The 20,509-nt window shown below is 39.0% G+C and overlaps 1 protein-coding gene across 15 annotated transcripts in view; it reads right to left on the minus strand.

Annotated features, from left to right (window-relative positions):
• Positions 1–5,271, minus strand: part of Ppfia2 (PTPRF interacting protein alpha 2) — a 443,940-nt gene extending 438,669 nt beyond the window's left edge. For 9 of the 15 annotated variants that reach the window (XM_029542157.1, XM_029542155.1, XM_029542156.1 and 6 more), the window contains exons 1-2: positions 4,393–4,727; positions 171–421 (exon numbers count right to left, since the gene is read on the minus strand). In XM_029542157.1, coding sequence (XP_029398017.1) covers positions 171–419 — 249 coding nt within the window. In that variant the 5' untranslated portion in view covers positions 420–421; positions 4,393–4,727. Of the gene's footprint in view, positions 1–170; positions 422–4,392; positions 4,729–5,219 lie in introns of those variants that run through there. The other 6 variants (XM_029542151.1, XM_029542154.1, XM_029542150.1 and 3 more) reach the window with 3 other exon arrangements.
• Between the last annotated feature and the right edge of the window lie 15,238 nt (positions 5,272–20,509).

Here is a 20,509-nt window from a genome sequence, read left to right on the forward strand (position 1 = left end):
TGCCTCACAACCATCCATAATGGGATCTGACTGTGTCAGTGTACTCACATATATAAAATAAATCTAAAAAAAAAAAAAAAAAAAAAAAGGAATGAACTTGAAATAAACACTATTAAAGACTTGCTCCATTTTAAAATTTTACAGGAAACACCTGTAAAACAGACTCCTACCTGAGGTAGGGCTGAGTTGAGCTGTCTCTGGAGTGAATCTCTGTCATAGATGACATCCTGGAGTCTTTGCTGGGCAAGCGAGAGGCTTTCCTGGGTCTCTCGGAGTGTGTCCAGTAGACGGTCCCTTTCATCCAGCATGTTGACCATCAGTTGCTCAAAATGGGAGTCTGAGTCAGAGCCACTGCTTTGGGAACCCCGCTGGCTCATTGGGGTGTCCTCGTTAATCGTGGGCATCACCTCACACATCATTGCTGAAAGAGCATAAGGGGAAAAATTAGTGAACAAATTCATGTTAGTGATGCATCGCCTTGGCTTTTACCTCACTCAATCATGTGTAAGTCATTAACCTCTTCCCCCTACCCTCTACCTCCAGTCCAATCCAGAGGGAGGTGTGGACCTCAGGGCAATATCTCTTCACTATCTTCAACCTACACACTTTCACCTGTCATGCCAATCCAAAGATGTCCCATATACAATACTTAGCCTGCCATTTGTTTCCCTAATTTCTTCTGCATAATTTATCATGTATCGTTTGCTTGACAGACACACATCATTTCAATAACCTCTCCTCCCCTTCTTCTGCACCCCTGTAAGTTTACCAATGTCTTATAACACAACTGTACCTTATTTGTCAACAAATGCATCCTTGTGCTTCAAAGAAGTAAGAGTATATGATCTTTGATTGATGCACTGATAAGCGACATCATTTATTCAGAAAATTCCCAAATAATTGACTGTTTTAGGTAGTAAACATGTATTTTTATTACTTCTTCAACAGATTTCCTCACAAAGGTTAATTCAAGCCTTTTAGATTGATCATTTTTTTTATTTATTTTCATGTTCCATCTTTCACAACTATGCCCAGATTTCATAGATGATTCAGATTGAATTAGACATAAACTTTAAGGATTAGTCGGAAACACATGAATTTGTCTCGATTATTATACTGTTAATTAAACTTAGTATTCCTGTTAGACACATTGTCTGGTTTCCATCCAAACAACACAAACTAACTCTTTCAAACATTCCGCAAACAGATGCAGTAAATTACATTACCAAATACAGTCGCTTCACTTCTCAGCTGCTAATCACAAACTCCCGGTCATGGAATAAATGGACTGTTCAGAATAGTTTTTACAATTATTTACTGATTTGATTTAAAGCAGATTATACAGACAGTGTCATGTATCACTGTCTCGTCAAGTGTGGCACTATTTAAAATCAGAACTTAAGCCACTTCCCTTTCCACCCCAAGTGTGTGTGTGTGTGTGTGTGTGTGTGTGTTCAAGTGTGTAATTCTCCTCTATTTCAGTTGTGTGATGGCCAGAAGCTATTGGACAGCCTGATCTTCAGAAGGTCTGATTTGAGAAGAGTCTGGTTTGGTTGTGGGTCCCAGAGCTTTCTCAGGACTTTATAATGGAAGGTCAATTCACTTTTCTGTCTACATATAAGTCCTTAGGGAAACTTGCTGGTGATATTTTGAAATAAAATGTCAAATTTTAACAGTTCAATATTTAATTACTTTTCATGTGCCTCTTCGTGTAAACTTAGTTCTTAAGGAACAAAACTTAATTATTTCTGAACTCTTGGGTCATGGCCCGTTGGAAATTGAGAAAAAGCTTCAAGAAAAAGAAAGGAAATCATTTTACGATAAGTATTCTAGGAAAAGGAAAGAAAGGATTGACCATTTCTAAAAATAGTTCGAAATACTTTGAACAGTGTTCATCAATTAAAACATGGAGCTGTCTGTAGACAGGACCTTGACTCACTGAATTCATAGCTACTGTAGTGTAAGTTCTAGAGCAAGTGTGTAGAATGTCTTTACAGACATGCTCACACCCTGTTTCACACCAACAAACATGTGCTACTTAGTGTATATTTTACACTTTTTATCATTTAGATTTTCATGCATCCACTATCACGAAGGTTAAAAATCCCCCTTCCCCTACTTTAACTGCTATGCATTCTTTTTGAAAAACCACACAAAAAAACTTTTCAAAAAATTGGCTTATTTAAAAGGGTTAGTTCCTGTGCCATGCTGTGCATGGCATTCACACGAGGAATGAGACTCTTGAGAGACAAGGCTGTGAGCCTATGTGTTTATTTTTGACACTGAAGGTTAAAGCAAAGTAGCAGAACAATCTGTGCCAGGAAATACAGTTATCTACACATTCTTCAATCTGTATTTTAAATCACACCTTTACAAAAAGGAAAGCCATTGCTAACAGCTTTAAGTTCCGAGAAGAATTTAACTGTTGCCATTGTCTCAAGCATAAATTTCACTCAACTAAAGCACACTACTTGGATGCAACCCCGTGCTGTTAGCAGGAGACATTGGACAGTCACAAACTTAAGACTTAAGATGGTTGTAGATTTGGTGAGTCAAAAGATAGTTTGATGAGAAGTTTAGAAAATCTATCCAATCTACACTGTGATAACACAGGACTATCCAACCTCTGAAACCTGAAATGGAGCAAGTTGGTTTGCCTTTGAAAACTATATGTTTCCTTTCACAAAGAATGACAATTTGCTTATAATATTCCCACTTTTTAGCATTCCAACGGGTTATCCAACAGAGAACACACAGTGACATACATAAAAATACTATAAAAACCCAAACATGCTCTCTGTTACAAACTGGTCACCATTTATCCTTGCAGAAATAATATTCTACATCAGAACTCCTGCTTCTAGGTCTATAGCTGTAATCCTAGCAGGTACTTCTGAACTCTCCAAATTCAATTCATAAAATTCAAATCATGCAAAATTACTTAGGTCATAAAATGAATGCATGCTGCTTTCTTCCAAGCCAACACCAATGACTAATTTCAGAATCTTCTCTTCCAAAATGGAAAGTAAAAACAAACAAACAATAAACTGCCTACAAAAAACAAATCAACTTTCATGGGCTAGGTTAGTTATTATGGTAGACCTCAGAGGATATAATCTTATAAAGTACTTGTATGTACCATAAAACATAGGCTAACAATTCCCAAATGCACAGCTTGAGTGTATTAGGAGTAATTAAAATTCTATGAAGAATATTTTATAGAACCCTGGCACAGTGCAGATATGGTTACCTAGTATCTTGTGTATTGCACCCAAATATATCACATTTTGCTTTTATAGCCATTTTTGGAACTAAAATTGCAAACATTACACCATCGCTGAGAGACGAGTCAGCTCACAGTTTGCTGAGGTATTTGCCTTTTCATTATCCCTCTTTCATGTCAATGTGAAATATAATTGTATTAACCTCGTCTAGATAGAGTTGACTTGATACCTAAACTATTGAAGGTTTCAGGACACAGTTTCAGACAGTGTAAATTTCATTTTTAAGTGAAAAAAATAATAACCCTGATTGGTTTAATTATCTCAGTGCTTAAATTTAGCACGAATAATTTTATATCAAGAAAAACCAACTCCCACGCTGTCAGGATATAACCTTGACTGCCTTCTAAACCTCCCAGAATCCAAAATAAAAGTTTTGAATGCCCAGTGGAGTCATTCAACAAGAATTTTGAGATCCAGAGAGTTCCTTAGTAATATGTGTTCTTAGGAGCTATACCTATTCAGACAATATTCCGAAAGACTTTGATTTCTGTAAGTCAATAACTTCATTTAATTATATTTCTAGAAATTATACACTACCTCAGGCAAAGAAGCTGTCGTTCTCTGTAGTAAGTTTCTTCTTCAGCAAAGGCTTACTTACTCTTCGGAACCCTCCCAGCTCCATCTCCGTTAACCCGCAAGGAGTAATTCAGTAAGAGAAAGCCTAGCCATTGTCTGATTACATTATACGAATATTCCTCCTCCTCTTTAACTCTTTGAAATCCCCTGTCCTCAGGAAATATTCCTACCACGTCTAATGGAAGCATTTTCACTTTCTTTACCCCTGTGCCTTTTCGAATGGTCAAACAGCAAGCCTACCCCACACTGCTGGACAGTTACTGTTCAGCCACACCCCCACCACCCCGAAAGAAGTTGACTTCATAATTTCCACACTAAAATTGTTCATCAGCCCCAGGAGAGAACCAGCTGGGCAGGAGCTAGAAAAATCGGGGATGGAGAAGATGGGTGGAAAGCAAAGGTAACTAATACCCACAAGGAGGACTTTGCCTCTCCTCTTCCCTGGGGGCGGGGTGGGGCTGGGGAGGTGGTCAAGGGGGAAAAAAAAACGAAGCGGAAGAGAAACCATGCAACTCGAATACAGTTTCTGTACCTAATGTCTCTTATTTCGGGTCCTGTTTCTTCAATTGTCAATGACAACCGCAGTCTCGGCGGCTGGAGGAGAGGTGAGGCTCACACCCAGCAGTCCTGGACCATTTCCCTAGCAACGGGAGGAGAAAGACAGCTTAGACACTCGCGAGCCCCAGCGTTCTCTTGGAACGTGCCCTGGTTTCCTAACGTGGCAGCAGTTCGGCATCTTCCCGTGGCTCCGTCAGCAGCCAAAAGGAGAAAGGTCCATCGGAAAAATGGCATATTACAAATTTTGCTTTGGGAAGCAGGGCTCGGTTCAGACCATTGTCAAAGGGAAGAGAGGGGGAGGCGGTTCTTAAAGCAGCCGCGGCCCCTTTGCCGCCCAGCAGCGGCAGCCGCCGCCGCCGCTTTCGCGTGTAGCAGGAGCCCCGGGGCGGAGAGATGGTAATCCGGGACTGGATCTGACTTTCAGAAACTTAAAGTAGCACAACTTCTCCCCTTGGTATCCCGGGCCATCCAGAGAGGGTGAAGAAAGGTCCCTCCAAACAGGAACTTTGGGGTGAAGTGTGGGAAGTACCTATCTGGTAGGGACATTCTCCACCCAATACCCCACCCGGAGCCCCTGTGAAGTTTATGGTAAATGCTGGGAGTTTGATGGTTAAAAGGAAGTGAGTCCCCTGGGATGCTAGAAGCAGGACAGGTCTTCTCTGGGTCCCCAGCCTACTTCTGTTCTAGGGTGTATCCTTAAAGGTGCTTCTTTTCTGGGAAGGTAAGCAGACACACACACACACACCCACACACCCCCCCCCCACACACACACACACACACACAGGCACACACACCACCCACCTCCGAAGACACCCCGCCCCATCATCGCGCGCTGCCTCAACCCACGGCAACAATTTTTTTTTCCTTCCAGTCCCTCTGCAATTCATCTGCTTGCATCAGTTGGCCAACAGAACCAACCTGCTGGGAACTGAGTGAGGATGCTACAGCATCTTCTCACTTGCCTAGTATAAGCCTAGGATACTCCTCCTTCTGTGTCTCCTCCCCTCCTCCTCCTTGGCAACCTCCACCTCCTCTTCCTCTGGAACAAGGGCTTCCCCTGGAAGCTGCCGCAGTGGTTTCCACCGGCCCTTAAATAAATTCTGAAGTAATCACGTCTTTTCTCTCCTCCTCACGCACACGCGCTCGTGGATACACTCCACTCTTCTCCCCCAAAAGCTTCTCCGGGGCTGCTGAGGATCACGCTGGTCTCAATGCTCCCCATGATGGCGAGGACCACGGATGATCTAAAGTATAATGGGTTCTGCGTTGCCCTGCCTGAGCTTTACCCACACAATCATCTTTATAGGAAAGCTTGGGTTGGCATGTGCTTTTGAGAACTGGGAACCTTCCTGCTCTGTGGCCTTCCGTGTTGGCTGTGACTCTCTGCCGCTTTCTTCTCTTGAATCAGAGGCAAGGTAGTCAAGCTCACAGGAACCTGAATCAGTCTAGGGTGTGGCTGGGTCTGTCACTTTGCATTACCTCTTCAGGTCGCCTCCATTCATTGACTTAGCGCTGAGGATCTCAAGTTAAATGTTCCCTGTCTGCGAGACTTAATTTCAGCTTTCAATAGTCTGGCAGCCCCAAGAACATGTTCTAGTCCCTAGCAACTTCCCCTCCCCCATTCCAACCCCTCTGCCTTCAGCATCTCTGTCTCTGTGTCTCTCTCCCTCCCTCTCTCTGTCTCTCTCTCCCTCTCTTCCCTCCCCCCTCCGTGTGTGTGTGTGTGTGTGTGTGTGTGTGTTTGTGTGTTCATTCATATAGATCAAGAATAAGGAGACATCAGTAGATAAAAACCAATACATTAAGGAAATATTTGAGTGAGGAAGATGCTGATGCACTGAGGGAACAAAAAGAGAATTAAGCATCAAGTAGACAGTGAATAGAAATTACAGCAAGGGTTCAGAGTAAGCAGTCTAAGAAGCCCAAAAGAACAGAATCCAGATTTTACTGAGAAATGATGCGCACATCCTGACTCACTGAAGTATGATCACTGCGTGAGTTCTTTTGGGGGGAAGAATTTAATTAGTTGATGATGCTACAGTAAAATTTAAGATGAGCCATATGAATTATATCCCTTTCTCTCCTAGGCTGCTATTCAAGTTTTGCATCACAATGTAAGAAGTGAGTATAAAAATATTAAACATTAGTAGATGAAAAGTAGAATTATCATATGCTAGATAGAGTACTATTTCTCAAACATGCTCACTTGAGGGTCCTATTTCTCTGTAGATGCTGGAACTCTAAGCCTAGAGTGGACTCTGAGAGGCTACACTCCTAACAATACCTATACAATACACTACGTTGGTGTGAACAAAAACTCCCCTCAAAGAAGCTGTATCTGTTGAGACTCACGAACTGATTGGAATGGTCCAGGTCCAGAGGCTAATTATTTTGTCTCACGCTAACATTAGCTGCTAGGAACAGTCATTCCCTATCAAAATGGAGAAATGTTCATACAAGAAGTTTGCAACAGCATTAGATTAGCCCATTAGCAAGAACACAAGGAACACCATCTGTGAATGTTCCTATAGCTTCTTGACCATCAAATGCAGCATTCAAAAAAAGTATCCAGGGCAGCTTCTTATAAAGAACATTGTTTGGTCTCAACCCCCATAGCCATGCATCCTTCAGGTCAAAGGTGCTGTCTGCCTCAACCTTATAATTCCTGAGAAGTTTCAAAATGATACTAGTCCTGCTAGCTCAGCATCCCACATTGATAATCACTGCCTAAATATTCATAGAAATGTAAAAAAAAAAAAAGGAGCTACTAAATATCCATTTATGAAGTGAGAATTCTTTTTGACTTTATATTATATATGAACAGTTTTAATGTTAAGGCCATCGCCTGCTTCCACTGATTTTAATAGATGGTAAATTAAACAGTATGGTGAACTAAAACTATCTCCATATAGTTGTCTACATTTATTAAGAGTGATATTAGCCACCTTTTTATTAGTAATATTAGTGCATAAGATCAAAATATGGACTTAGTTCGTAAACACATACAGGATCATGGTCATAGATATATAATGCTTCTTTTGTACATTTTGTTACAAATATTACTTTTTAATTTATTCTATAAAAGGAGTATAGCACAAAACTACTTTTATGTATACTAAAGTGGCTGATTCTTCCAATTATACATGTTCTGAGTATCAAATGAAATAATAGTATTAGCCAGAATCTCTAAAGAACAAACCAGATATAATGAAAATACATAAATGGATTATAGATTGTGGTCTGGCCAGTTTTACAATGCCTGTCTCTCAATGGAAAGGCTAAGAATCCTGTGTTCTTTGAGTGCATCAGGCTGTATGTGATGGTACCAGCAAAGGAATTCCTCAACCACAGAATAGATGAAACTGTCCATAAAAGAGAGAGCAAGCTGGGAAAATATCAACAGCTTTGTGTTTCCATGTCCTTTTATGTGGACTGCTATCAGAAGGTATGGCCCTGGTTTAATGTGTCTCCTCAAATGACCCAATCAAGAATACGCCTCAGAGGTATAGTCAGCAGCTTGGGTTATAGTTGATTCCAAATATGGTAAAGTTGACAATCAAGACGTCAACTTGTCAACTTGACACACGAAATCCCATCTCTTTATGTCATACATAATTTCCAAATTAAAACAATAGCCAGCATAATTCTATCATGACACATTTGTCCCACTTAAAAACCTCAAATGAGTTATATATTTTATCACAGGTGGCAATCTCCACTGTGGAACGATTGGCCTTTTAGTGCATTATATCTGATTGTGTGTGTGTGTGTGTGTGTGTGTGTGTGTGTGTGTGTGTTTGTGTGTGTGTGTGTATACATGTATAGGTATATATAATGTATATAATATATAAAAATGTGATGGAAACATGTTATTGCAACGTACACTTCTGCATATGGTCATGTAGCCTCTACTGGTGGCTAAAAATACCTTCTTCTGTTACACGTTCTGTTTTTCTTCCACCCTTAGAAAGTGAGGGGAAGGCCAGGGCCAAGAAGTGGGAGTGGGTGAGTAGGGGAGCAGGGGCAGGAGGAGGGTATGGGGAACTTTTGGGATGGCATTTCAAATGTAAATAAAGAAAATAATAATAAAAAAAAAATAAGTAAGTAAAAAAAGAAAAAGAAAGTGCCTCAGTAGTTCTTGAAAACTGAAAGCAGTGACTCTTACCTTCATTCATGGAGAATTTAGATCTGTTGTCTTACCTGGATTGGATTTTTTTTTTTTTTTTTAGTTTCCTGTTGACTTTAAACACAATACATAACACCAAGAAATTCCCTAAAGGATCTTGTGCATCCCCACTCCCCCCCACACACATAATCTTCCTTATCTCTAATGCAAAGAAGCAATGCAATTTTCCCATGTAGCATGCGTATAATAGACTTTTCCATGGTATCCAGCTGTGTAAAGCCTATCCTCATAGAACTTCCTTGACTCCCCTGGGGATTAATGTCTCTATCTACCAAAGGAATGATGCTGGCAAGAAATGTTGTCTCCTACCTTTAGCAATGCAGCTTTGCTTTTTAAAGACACCATACTGAAGTTACCATTCACCATGAGACCTTCAGTCTCCTGAGAAAATCTGGTGATCGTGATGAGAAATATTCTGTAAGCTTTTCATGGTTTCTCTGTCTCTACTTTGAACTCTGAGAGGTTGAAACAGAAGGCCCATGAAATGCCCATAAAGCACTATGGTGTATCATGGCTTTGAGAGCCCTTATTCTGTTAAATCTTAAATTCCACTGCAGTTCCTCTGCACAAGTCATTCGGAGAATCTCAATACTGGGTAGTATGGATCAATAAATCCTCCTGACACTGCTATTTCTTTCTTAGCCACTTGGCTTAAGAACATCAGAGGCATAACCAGGGGAAGTAACCAGGGGAAGTCTGAACTATTAGTTCAATGGAATGTTTGCTTTGTCTCCTGGCAGGAGGACTCCCCTGTCAGGAACCAAAACTTCTAGGTCAGCAGAACTTAAGGCCACAGGAACAGGAAGCAAAATTTTTCACAGTGCATCACTAAAGATATCGTGATAGTGAGTGGGAACATTGCCAACTAGTGATACAAAAACAATTCATGGTGTGTGTTAAAAAAGTTTTATGCTAATGCTAATCAAGATGGATTTGAATGTACGATACAGTTTCATAAGATTATGCACCAAAGAAAATAAGTAATTAAGGATAAACTATGAAAATAACAAAGATTTAGTAAATAGCACAAATTAATTTTTCACATATAAGGATGGTTTCATTACAAATACAAGGCAAGTAATAACTGATTAGAACAGGTGTATATCTCAGTATCTTCTAATTTCAACTAAGTAGGTTACCATTTTGACATTTTGGCAGTGTGTGTGTGTGTGTGTGTGTGTGTGTGTGTGTGTGTGTTTTACCACATATGGCTTACCAGTTAGGATTAGATAACTTATCAGGGCTCATCACAGAAGAAGACTAACTCCTCTCAGCAGCTATTAATTGTAGTGGCAGGTGGTATAAGGTGGTATTAAAAAATGAGCAAAGCAAGCCATGTAAGCAATATTCCTCCATGTCCTCGGCTTCACTTTCTGCTTCTAGGTTTCTGCCTTGCTCTAGGTTCCTTCAGTGATGGCGTATGACCTAAAATTCGTAAGCTAAAACAAACCCTTTGCTTCTCAAAAAAAAGCATATGCTTATTTATTGAATTTAAATTTTAGTATGGCTTTGTGTGTAAATGACGAATTTCATTTCTTTTTTAAAAATAAATTTATTTTTATAAGCATTTCATACATTACTGTTATATTAACATAATTTTTATTTTGCCTCATCTGCCCCTTCCATGCCTCTCTCACCTCTGCCTTTGTTCTTATTATGACATATACATGTTCATATATACAAATATATGTATATATAAATACAACCTGTTGGTTCCATTTCCTATTGCTGTGTAAATGTATTTAGGGCTTACCACTTAGGGTCACATAACTTATCAGGGGCCCATCCTGGAGAAGATTAATAATTACTCTCAGTGGCCATTAATTGCCTGTAGTTCTTCATTTAGTTGAAATGCCTTTCGGCATTAAGATGCCAGATAATGCCACTGTACAGATCAACGACTATATTGTTACAATTTCATGGGTATAGCTCCCTGTCATATACAGAATACATTATCTCAGACTCCTTTCCCCACATGTATCCTGCTCTTTGCTTCTTATATGGAGATAGTGGGGGAAGCATACTTCCTGAGAACACCTAAGGTGGCACATTTCCCTCATACCGCTCTAGTGAGAAGAGCTCTCTTCACAGTACTAAGAGGGCCTGAGAAAGCCATTCTGAAGAAAAATAAAGACATTTTGGCAAAGGCAAGGCCATGACATCAATGACCTCTTAGGAAAAAAAAAAAAACCTAAAAGATGAAAAAATATTAAACTTTTACTGGTATATAAAAATTTAAACAGATGTAAAATGTTATGAGAGTAACCAAATACTTTCTATTTGTCATTTAGACTTGCTCTATAATATCTATTCCCATTACTGAGACCATGGTCAAGGCCACAAACCTGTTCTGATAGGTCATAAGTCCTAGAAGGAGAACCTACTACTGCTATTCTCCTACATGGAGAAGTAAACCAAATTCTAATGATTCTGGTGATTAATGAATTCTCCTAATCCTCAACAAAGAAACTTCTTTCTGACATAGCTGGTGATTTATACAGAGGCTAATAACTGCTCAACTTGCAGAGAATCAGAGTCTCAGATCTAAGTGCAACATCTCTATCATGTCCTTCCCCACAAGGCTCATGATGATCATAATGAGCATAATGATTGTCAGAGTCACAAGGGGCAGATGATGACAATGAAACTGTGTTTCCCAAACACAATACAGCAATTTTATGTACGAAATCACTGAATTTTCAGCAGCATGCACAAGAAAGTAAAAGACTAGGCTACACAAAACTACAGCATGGACAGGGAGGTGAGTACAAAGTCTTATACCTAGCAGAAGCTATATTGTTAAATGATAGCTGTTGAGAGAGAGAAAGTAAGGATACACACACACACACACACACACACACACACACAGAAAGAGACAGACAGACAGACAGACAGACAGACAGACAGACAGACAGACAGACAGACAGAGATAGACAATATTTGAAGGGAATGAGCCCTGGTAGGTTGACCATGTCCGGGTGGATGGCCATACAAAAGGATTATATGGACAGCACAAATGGAACTCCATGGACCTATGAAATAAAAGACAATCAGATCCTGGAGTTTGGGAAGCTTGGTGAATATAAAAAGTGTTGGACTAAATATAATCAATTATTAAGAAATTAATAATGATAGTAATAAATTAAATAGGGGTGGATGGAATAGCTTAGTGGTGAAGAGGACTCAGGTTCAATTCCAAGCACTCACATGGCAGCTCACAGTGCTCTGTTACTCCATGTATGTGGTATCTGATGCTTTCTGGTCTCCATCAGTACTAAGCATGCATAAGGTGTACAGATGCATACGGGCAATATAGTCATAAACAAAATAAAATAGACTAAATCAATTGGCTTATTCTGATAACATACTCATACTAAATAAACATAAAAAACTAAATACTATTGTAACAGCAAACTTTTATTTCATTGCTTTTCGTGTTTACTGTAATGTTCATACTGTATACTAGTTATCTCTCCAAAAATGCTGTTTAACATAAAAATTACAGTGTGCCTGGTTGCTGACTCATGTACCGTCACACAAACAAATAAATATCTTCTTACTTGATAAATTGGTGTGTAATGCTGTCAGCCTTTATACATACATACGATTACTATAAACTAGCAACTTGACAAATGTATATTTGAATTTCAAATAAAAACTTAGACTATCTTAGTGTTCTTGAAGAATGTAGGCTGTTAGTTATTTTTTGAAAACAGGATATAAAACAAGTTACAGAGAGTGTTATATCATTAATACTAGGTGACACTGGACCTAAGAGAAACACATGTGGAGATAAAGTAAGTACAATGATTGTTCTAAAATAATGTATCCTTTTTTAAAAATAATAATAATAATTTAGGTAGGAAATACTCAATGGCTAGTTATGTCTAATCTCATATCTCCTTAGACTATTATGAAGTCGGCTGTGGGAGAAAGAAAAATCACAATACGTTTAAAATTCTAGGTAGAAAAAATTCTAGTGTAAAACCTCTGGTCAGATTATTTTCCTTACTGTGAACCCAATTAGAGGTTGTTATTTATAGTTAGAGTCCTGGAATCTTATGTACATCTTCATTCCCTTACATGAGTAAACAAAGCTCAGTTGTGTTAATTCCCCTGCTGAAGAAAAAAAATCTTCTCAAGACACTGTTTGGCTTCTCATAGGTAATGCACACCAAGTATCAAATGTAAACCATTAATACATGTCTCTTACTATTATTTCATTACTTTGACCACTGATATTACTGAAGCCAATTGAACCTTTACCTTAATCAACAAGAAAATAAGGTCCATGATTACCTTTGTTCTTTGGGTAAAATACACTGGATAAAATATCACATAAAAATCCCCTTCTGGATAGTGTTCATGTACATGTGCAAACAGGCATTGAAAGTACACTGACCACCGGGCATGGTGGTGCACGCCTTGAATTCCAGCACTCAGGAGGCAGAGGCAGACAGATTTCTGAGTTCGAGGCCAGCCTGATCTACAAAGTGAGTACCAGGACAGCCAGGACTATACAGAGAAACCCTGTCTTGAAAAATCAAAAGAAAAAAGAAAAAAAGAAAGAGAAAGTACACTGACCAATTAAAATACCTGATGAGGATAATCCTCATTGCAGATAGAGTTTAGACCTAGTGAGCAACGAAGAATAAAAATATATGCTTTGGAAATAATATGGAGAAATAATTGCATCTTTTCTTAACTTATTTATTTGCTTTACATCCCTATGGAAGCCCTGCCTTTACCTTCCCTCCACTTCTCCCACCCTCCCATACTCCTGCCTCACCATCCCCCTTCCTTTCTCTTCTGAGAAGTGAAGACTCCCCATGGGTATCAACTCACTTTGGCAAATCAAGTCACAGCAGGACTAGGAGGATCCTCTCCCCACTGAGGCCAGACAATGCAGCAGTCATCAAGGAAATGCAAATCAAAACAACTCTGAGATTCCATTTTACACCTTTCAGAATGTCTAAGATGAGTGACAGCAAGTGCTGAGGAGGATGTGGAGCAAGGGGAACACTCCTCCATTGCTGGTGTGATTGCAAACTTGTACAACCATTTTGGAAATCAATTTGGTGGTTTCTCAGGGAATTGGGAATAGTTCTTCCTCAAGACCCAGGTTTACCACTCCAAAAGATGTGCGACTATACCACAAGGACTCCACTATCTTCATAGCAGCTTTATCTGTAATAGCCAGAAGCTGGAAACAACCTAGAGAAATAGTAGTATCTTTAACATTAACGTAATAAGATGAGCCTATTTCAAAGATCTAGAAATTGTCCTGCAGGAAAATCTTTCTAAAATAGTTGATATAGATTTCATCTGTCTCTGAGCTGTTTGTTGCCTTCTGATGTGTACTATGTGGGGTACCTGGATTGTATGTCAAGAAGGCTGAGAAATAAGATGTGAAAAGAAGAGTCAAGCCAAAGTTAGGAAATTGCAGGGATCCCAGTATCTACTACTGAACAATTGCTTAAAAAAAAAAAAAAAGTAAATTCAAAGTCAAAGCAGACAAGGTTTCATGGTACAAGTTCTGAATGAAAACCATCAGGGACACTGCACACTCCCTGGCCTAACCATGTGACCCTTGACCTGTGTTGCCAGGACAAAGACCCACCCTCAATCCCATAATCCACTTGGCTCAGTTCCCGCCCTCACTGGTCTGACATCATTTTCTGTATAAATTAGGAAGCCACCCCTCCTTGCTCTCTTCTCTTCTCCTCCTCCTCTTCCTCTTCTCTTCCCCCTCTTTCTCTTTCTCTCCTCTTCTCCACCCTTGTACCCACTTCACCACTCCCCCAACTCCTGCATAATAAACCTCTCCCATGTGGAACACCTTGGCCTGGTCTGCTGCTTGGTTCACTGCTCAAAATATAAAACACACAAACCTTGTTGAAATGCAGAACCCGGGGATGCAGGGGTCCTGAAGCCATCAGGGACACTACACACAAACCGTGTTGAAATGCAGAACCCAGGAATGCAGGGGCCCTGAGGCCGTTCAGTATGTGTAGGGTTCCCTCCGGTTGTATGTGTGCATGTGGCATTATGGACTCTTCACAGAATATTATGAAGTGGAAGACTTTGGGCTTCATAAAAGCAGGGTACCCTCTAGGCAGGCAAAGGCAGAAGGAGCATCCTGTAAGAGCAAGGAAGGAAAGAAGGCAGAGTTGAATCATGCTTCATAGCCTGCCATGGGCCAATACTGAATCATAATCTATCTATCTATCTATCTATCTATCTATCTATCTATCTATCTATCTATCTATCTATCTATCTATCTATCTATCTATCTATGTATCTATCTATCTATCTGTCTGTCTGTCTGTCTGTCTATCTATCTATCTATCTATCTATCTATCTATCTATCTATCTATCTATCTATCTATTTATTTATTTATTTATTTATGTGCTTCGAGACCAGGCTGGCCTCCAACTCAGAAATCTGCCTGCCTCTGCCTCCTGAGTGCTGCGATTAAAGGCATGTGCCACCACACTTGGCTTGAATCATAATCTTAAGAAAATCTTGCTTGAAGAGAAAAAAAAAATCAGAGCTATCTACCTCCCCACCCCACCCCACCCCCAAAACTCCAAAAAAGCAGCATCAAATCATATGGTTAAGCAATTCTGTTATCCTCAGCAGGCCATTCTACTACATGAATAAATCTCTGGTGTGTAAAAACAGAGACTAAGCTTTTAAATTATTTTAAGAATGATTTATGTATCCAGGAAGCAAAATGTTTAAGTAGAATATATGAGAGTTGTTCAATATAAGATAAATGGTTTGTAGAACATGTTAAATATACATAAAAAGGAATGGGAGGCAAAGAGATGCTTGTATTCACATGAGTTTTTTGTACAAAGTCCTTTGATAATATGCACACAGGTTCTAAGAATTCTGGACTCAGAAGTCATAAAAAAAAGTTACTTGTATTAATAAGGTCGTTGTTTTGGCTACCCATTGGTGACATCAAAAGTGCTCTTATGCCTGGCAGTGGTTGCACACACATTTAATCCGAGCACACAGAAGCAAAGTCAGGTAGATCCCTATGAGTTTGAGGCCAGCATGCTCTACAAATGGATTTCCAGGACACCCAGAATTGTTTTTGCTGAGAGACCCTATCTTGAAAAATATGATCTCATATATTCTTCAACCAAAGTAACACAAATAAAATTCATGGTGACCAGTTAAGCTGGAGAACTACATCCACGAGCAAGATATATTTATTCCTGTGTCTCCCCAGGGTATGTAGCATCAATTGTCATTCACATTGAAGGCTCCGTCTCAGATCTCTTCTCCAGCTCTTACTCACTTCGTTGGTGTGCTCTGACTTCAATGTGACATGTTCCCAGTCAGGATCATTGTTTGAACATAGGGTCCCCCACCATGGAGTACATTTTGAGAAGCTGTGCAATCCTTAAAAAGTGGGAATTAATAGATATAAGTCACAGCAGGTGGACATGAATGGTTATATCTAGGCCTTGGCTCTCTGTGTCAGCTGTAGGCTTTCCTACTACAGACAAAGCCACTTCAGCTGCCATCACCACCACCCCTTCCTGCCAGAATGAAGTGTATCCCCTGGAGCCAAAATAAAGCTCTCTTTATGTTCTTTCTGTAAGGTATCCAGTCAGTGCGTAAAAACAACAACAACAACAACAACAACAAAACCAACAACAATAAAGAAACAAACTAAATGTATTGCAGTGTGGAAGACTGATGTTACAATATACCAATGTGTGTGTGTGGTCCTCAGGACTCCGGTATGGTGTGCCCACACTATTTGATGCTGTCCTGTAGGTGGTAACTTACTCCATCTTCCTTCCTTGCTTTTCAAAACTTTCTTCCTTAATTTTACATTCTGCTTATGTTTCCATAAGCATTTCATTTTGTTTGATCCATGTCATACTACTCCTTAGTCACCCCCTGCTCTCTTTCCCAAGCTTTATCGTGTTTTCCCTATGTTTCTCCTTTCTATTAGATTCTGCGATCTGTCTATCCCTTTCCTTACATATACTTCTATTTCAGTCACATAGCCCTCTTTACATTTTCCAGTCATTTGGCCATGTTTTCCTCCTGCCTGAATATACATATTTTCTAGGCTAGGATCCATATATGCATCAGAACATATAATATTTATCTTCTGAGCCTGGATTTCTTTCCTTAAAATAGTATGATATAATCTAGTGACATCAATTTTCTTGCAAGTTTTGTGATTTCATTTTTCTCTCCAACTAAATAAAACCCCATATTACATAAATACCACATTTCATTATTAAGTCACCTCTTGGCCATGGGGGATGATGTCATGACCTTGCTATTGTGAAAGCAGTAATGACAAACACAGGCATGTAAATGTCTCTGTGGTGGATATAGACTTCTTTTGGTATAATCCCATGAGTGGAGCAGCTAGATCATAAATATGGTCGTCTAATTTATAGCTTTTTGAGAAGGTTCCATGCCTTCAAATATGCATTCATAGTTGTTAATTAAATTTATGAATAATGATATCAAAGAGAAACACCAGCAAACATCAAGAATGAAGGATAGACTGCAGCACAGAGGTGGAGAGAGTGAGCCTGAAATGAGCATATGAAAATCTAAGTTTGGACAACACATGTAAGAACATGCAAATCTTTAGGATCAGATTAAATACTACCCCGACAACCAGAGTCCTAGTAAAATTCTAAGTTAAGAACATGGAGTATGTTCAAGGGAGTGGCTGTTGTGAATACTGAGCCAATTCTCAAAGAATGGATATGAAGAACATGAGGCGAATATGTGGGCCAACAAAATGGAACCAGTTTTGATTGTGTTTCACTGTGAGCTCTCAAAGCAGAGATATTTAAGAAGAGTTCAAAATGTTACTTCATCAAGTAGACACCTAGGCTGATGATAAATGCTTGTAAAATAATAGTAATACTTAAAATGATGGAGCTGGGTGAAATTGGTGATGAGGTATGAGATGAGACAAGAGGAGAATGGTGGACTCCAGTGATTATTGGTAGTGGGGAAATCACTTAGGCAAGAAAGAGCAGACAATTAATAAAGGAGCAGAGGAGGCAAGGGTTGAAAGAGGAGACCCAGATCATCCCAAGAAATCAAATAGGTAAAAATTGGATGTCATTCTTTGAGTTGATCAACAATAAGTGCATTTACCCAAGTGGTTAAGGAAAATTTAGGGAAAAAAAATGATGATTGCAGAAAAGAAGTTATAATGATTTGAGAGCGTGGAAGATGCTTAAGTGGAAGTACCGACTTTCTAACAAATGTAACTGCTAATGGCATAAGAGGAGGAGGCAAGCCGCAGAAAGATAATAGCAGTTTTTGACTTGAGAGCCAATGTAGCTCTAAGTGGTTAGTCTCAGAATCTCCTGAAATAGGAAGCAAAGTTTGCATGTATACACATAAGTGCATTTCTTTGAGATGTTATAGTTCCTGTTATGTGATATCTTAATGCAATCAGATAAAATAACTACAACTATGTAGCTATAATACTGATTGATGTCATACTCTGTGTTGATAATGCTAAAACATGTTAGGACCCAAATCTATTCACACAAACACATATTATAATAAGCTTTGTTTGGCTAATGACAAAAAATTGTTTTATTATAACATATATTTTGGTATGCATTACTATTATTTACTAGTTTTCAGTCCACCTGAAATAAGATATAAATAATCAATCACCCAAGAGCACATCCATTGCACAAACTTGTATGCATGAAGCAACCTTGGTTCATATTTATTGTTTATAAAATGTAAACAGAAGTTGTCATGCCATGTCCTCATAGAAATGTGAAGCTGTTTTGTACTTTGTTGAAGATCTTTTCTCCCTGCCTCAGATCCAAAGTAGCTGACAGCCTAGAGACGGAGCAGCACAAAATACATATTCCTTACATCCACACCTTGCTGAGCAGTTCTGCACAATGACACCCCCTGAGCTTGTGTCTCTAGCTGCATATGTAGCAGAAGATGGCCTAATAGGCTATCACTGGGAATAGAGGCCCCTTGGTCTTGCAAACTTTATATGACCCAGCACAAGGGAAGGCCTGGGCCAAGTAGTGGGAATGGGTGGGTAGGGGAGCAGGGGCGGGGGGGTATAGGGAACTTTCGGGATAGCATTTGAAATGTAAATAAAGAAAATAAAAAAGTAAAATAAAAATAAAAGAAATTGACAGCACTTTCAAGCGTTTGCAGCTTAAGCAGAATAAGAAAGGACTACATCAAACATAGAAGAAGTAATTACAGAGTGAAGGCAAAACTAATCCTATACACATATAAATGTATACATATATACAATATATAAATTATATGTACCTACATATGAATAGATAGATAGATAGTTACATACATACACAGATACATAGATGCTAGATACCCTGCAAAAAAAAAAACCAGCTAAAGCTGCAGTTCTTGGCCTGTAGAAGGAAACAAAAGAAAAGACAAATTACTTTAGCTTGAAGTAACTAAAAATATGATCGTATGATTTTTGTGCTAACCAAGTGAATAATGACTATATATGAAGCCAGATGAATTTGATTTTAAATCTAACATTAAATTGGTTATAGAAATATATTCTATTTGGGACATTGTGGAAATGGAGAAAGAAATGCTAAAAAAAAAAAAAAAATCACCTGATAAGAATGATGTATTACAATCTGCAGAGAGTGGGAGAGACAGACCTCGGAACACTTAATCCTAAGTGAACGTCTTCATCAAATCCCTCTGCTCTGATTAGAAAGCTATGCAGAAAATGATGCAGAAAGTCTGTAAGAGCCAGAGGGAATGGATGACACTAAGGAAACTGTGTCTCCCACATGCAGCAGGACTGACACGTCATGTAGAGACTGTGAAGGCAAGCACAGGCTTGCAGTTTCAAGCCAGAAAGAGTACCAGATCTAATAAGAAGAAGCAGGCACTGATACCGTGCCTAGTCGAGAAGCTACATACAATTGACTTCTCCTTGCAAAGGAAGAACTGGTCCTCTCCATTGGTGTCTCACTGTTTATGTAAGGGTAGATGCACACTTAAGGGTAGATAGGCCTCATGTCCTGCAGTAGATGGCTAAAACAAGGCAAACTCATCAGTATTTTGGTAGACATTCAGTTTTGTTTGGACATTCTTGCCACATTGGTCTTCTGCTTGCATATTAATTATGCTTCATGATTATGTGATTTTTGTGGATTTTGCATGTGTGTGGATACATTTGTTTCATGTACTGTCTTTCTTTCTTTCTTCCTTTCTTTTCTTTCTTTTCTTCCTTCTTTCCTTCCTTCCTTTTTTCTTTCTTTATATTTTCTGTTTTTGCCTCTTTGTCTTTTAAAGAAGGGGAAAGAAAGAGTGTGGTGTGGGAGGGATGGGAATGAGGGGGAAGATCTGGAAAGAGCCATGGGAGGGGAAGTATGGTCAGAATATATTGCCTGAAAAACATTTCTCCGTTTGAGAAAACAAAAAGACCCATGTCCTAGGTACTAAGACATAACATAGGTTAAAGAATTATCAGTTTGAGATTCTTAATTTTTTCAAATAGGTGAATAGTTTTAATTAGAAAACAAAATTGAAAGATATTTAAAATAAAAAACCCAAACACCCATCATTTATTCAATTTCATGTGAAAATAAGGCATGGGAAAAGGAAATAAAAAGATTCAATATATTATCTGATGGCTAAGAATTGGACAGAGGGGCTTAAAAGAGGAGTGCCATGCATGTAACTCAAGAATAACTTTTCTGTTTAGAACACTTCTTCCTGACTCAGATTTTTGTTTATTAATATTTTTAAATCATATCCTAATTACTATGTTAAGAATTCATAACATGCTAAACCCTGCTTGTCGGCTGATGGAACAACAGGGGGAAAAAAAGGAAAAAAAATGTTGTCCTTGGGGACACTGCATTCTAA

This window comes from Mus pahari, chromosome 9, assembly GCF_900095145.1.
Source record: "Mus pahari chromosome 9, PAHARI_EIJ_v1.1, whole genome shotgun sequence".
Lineage (NCBI taxonomy): Eukaryota > Metazoa > Chordata > Mammalia > Rodentia > Muridae > Mus > Mus pahari.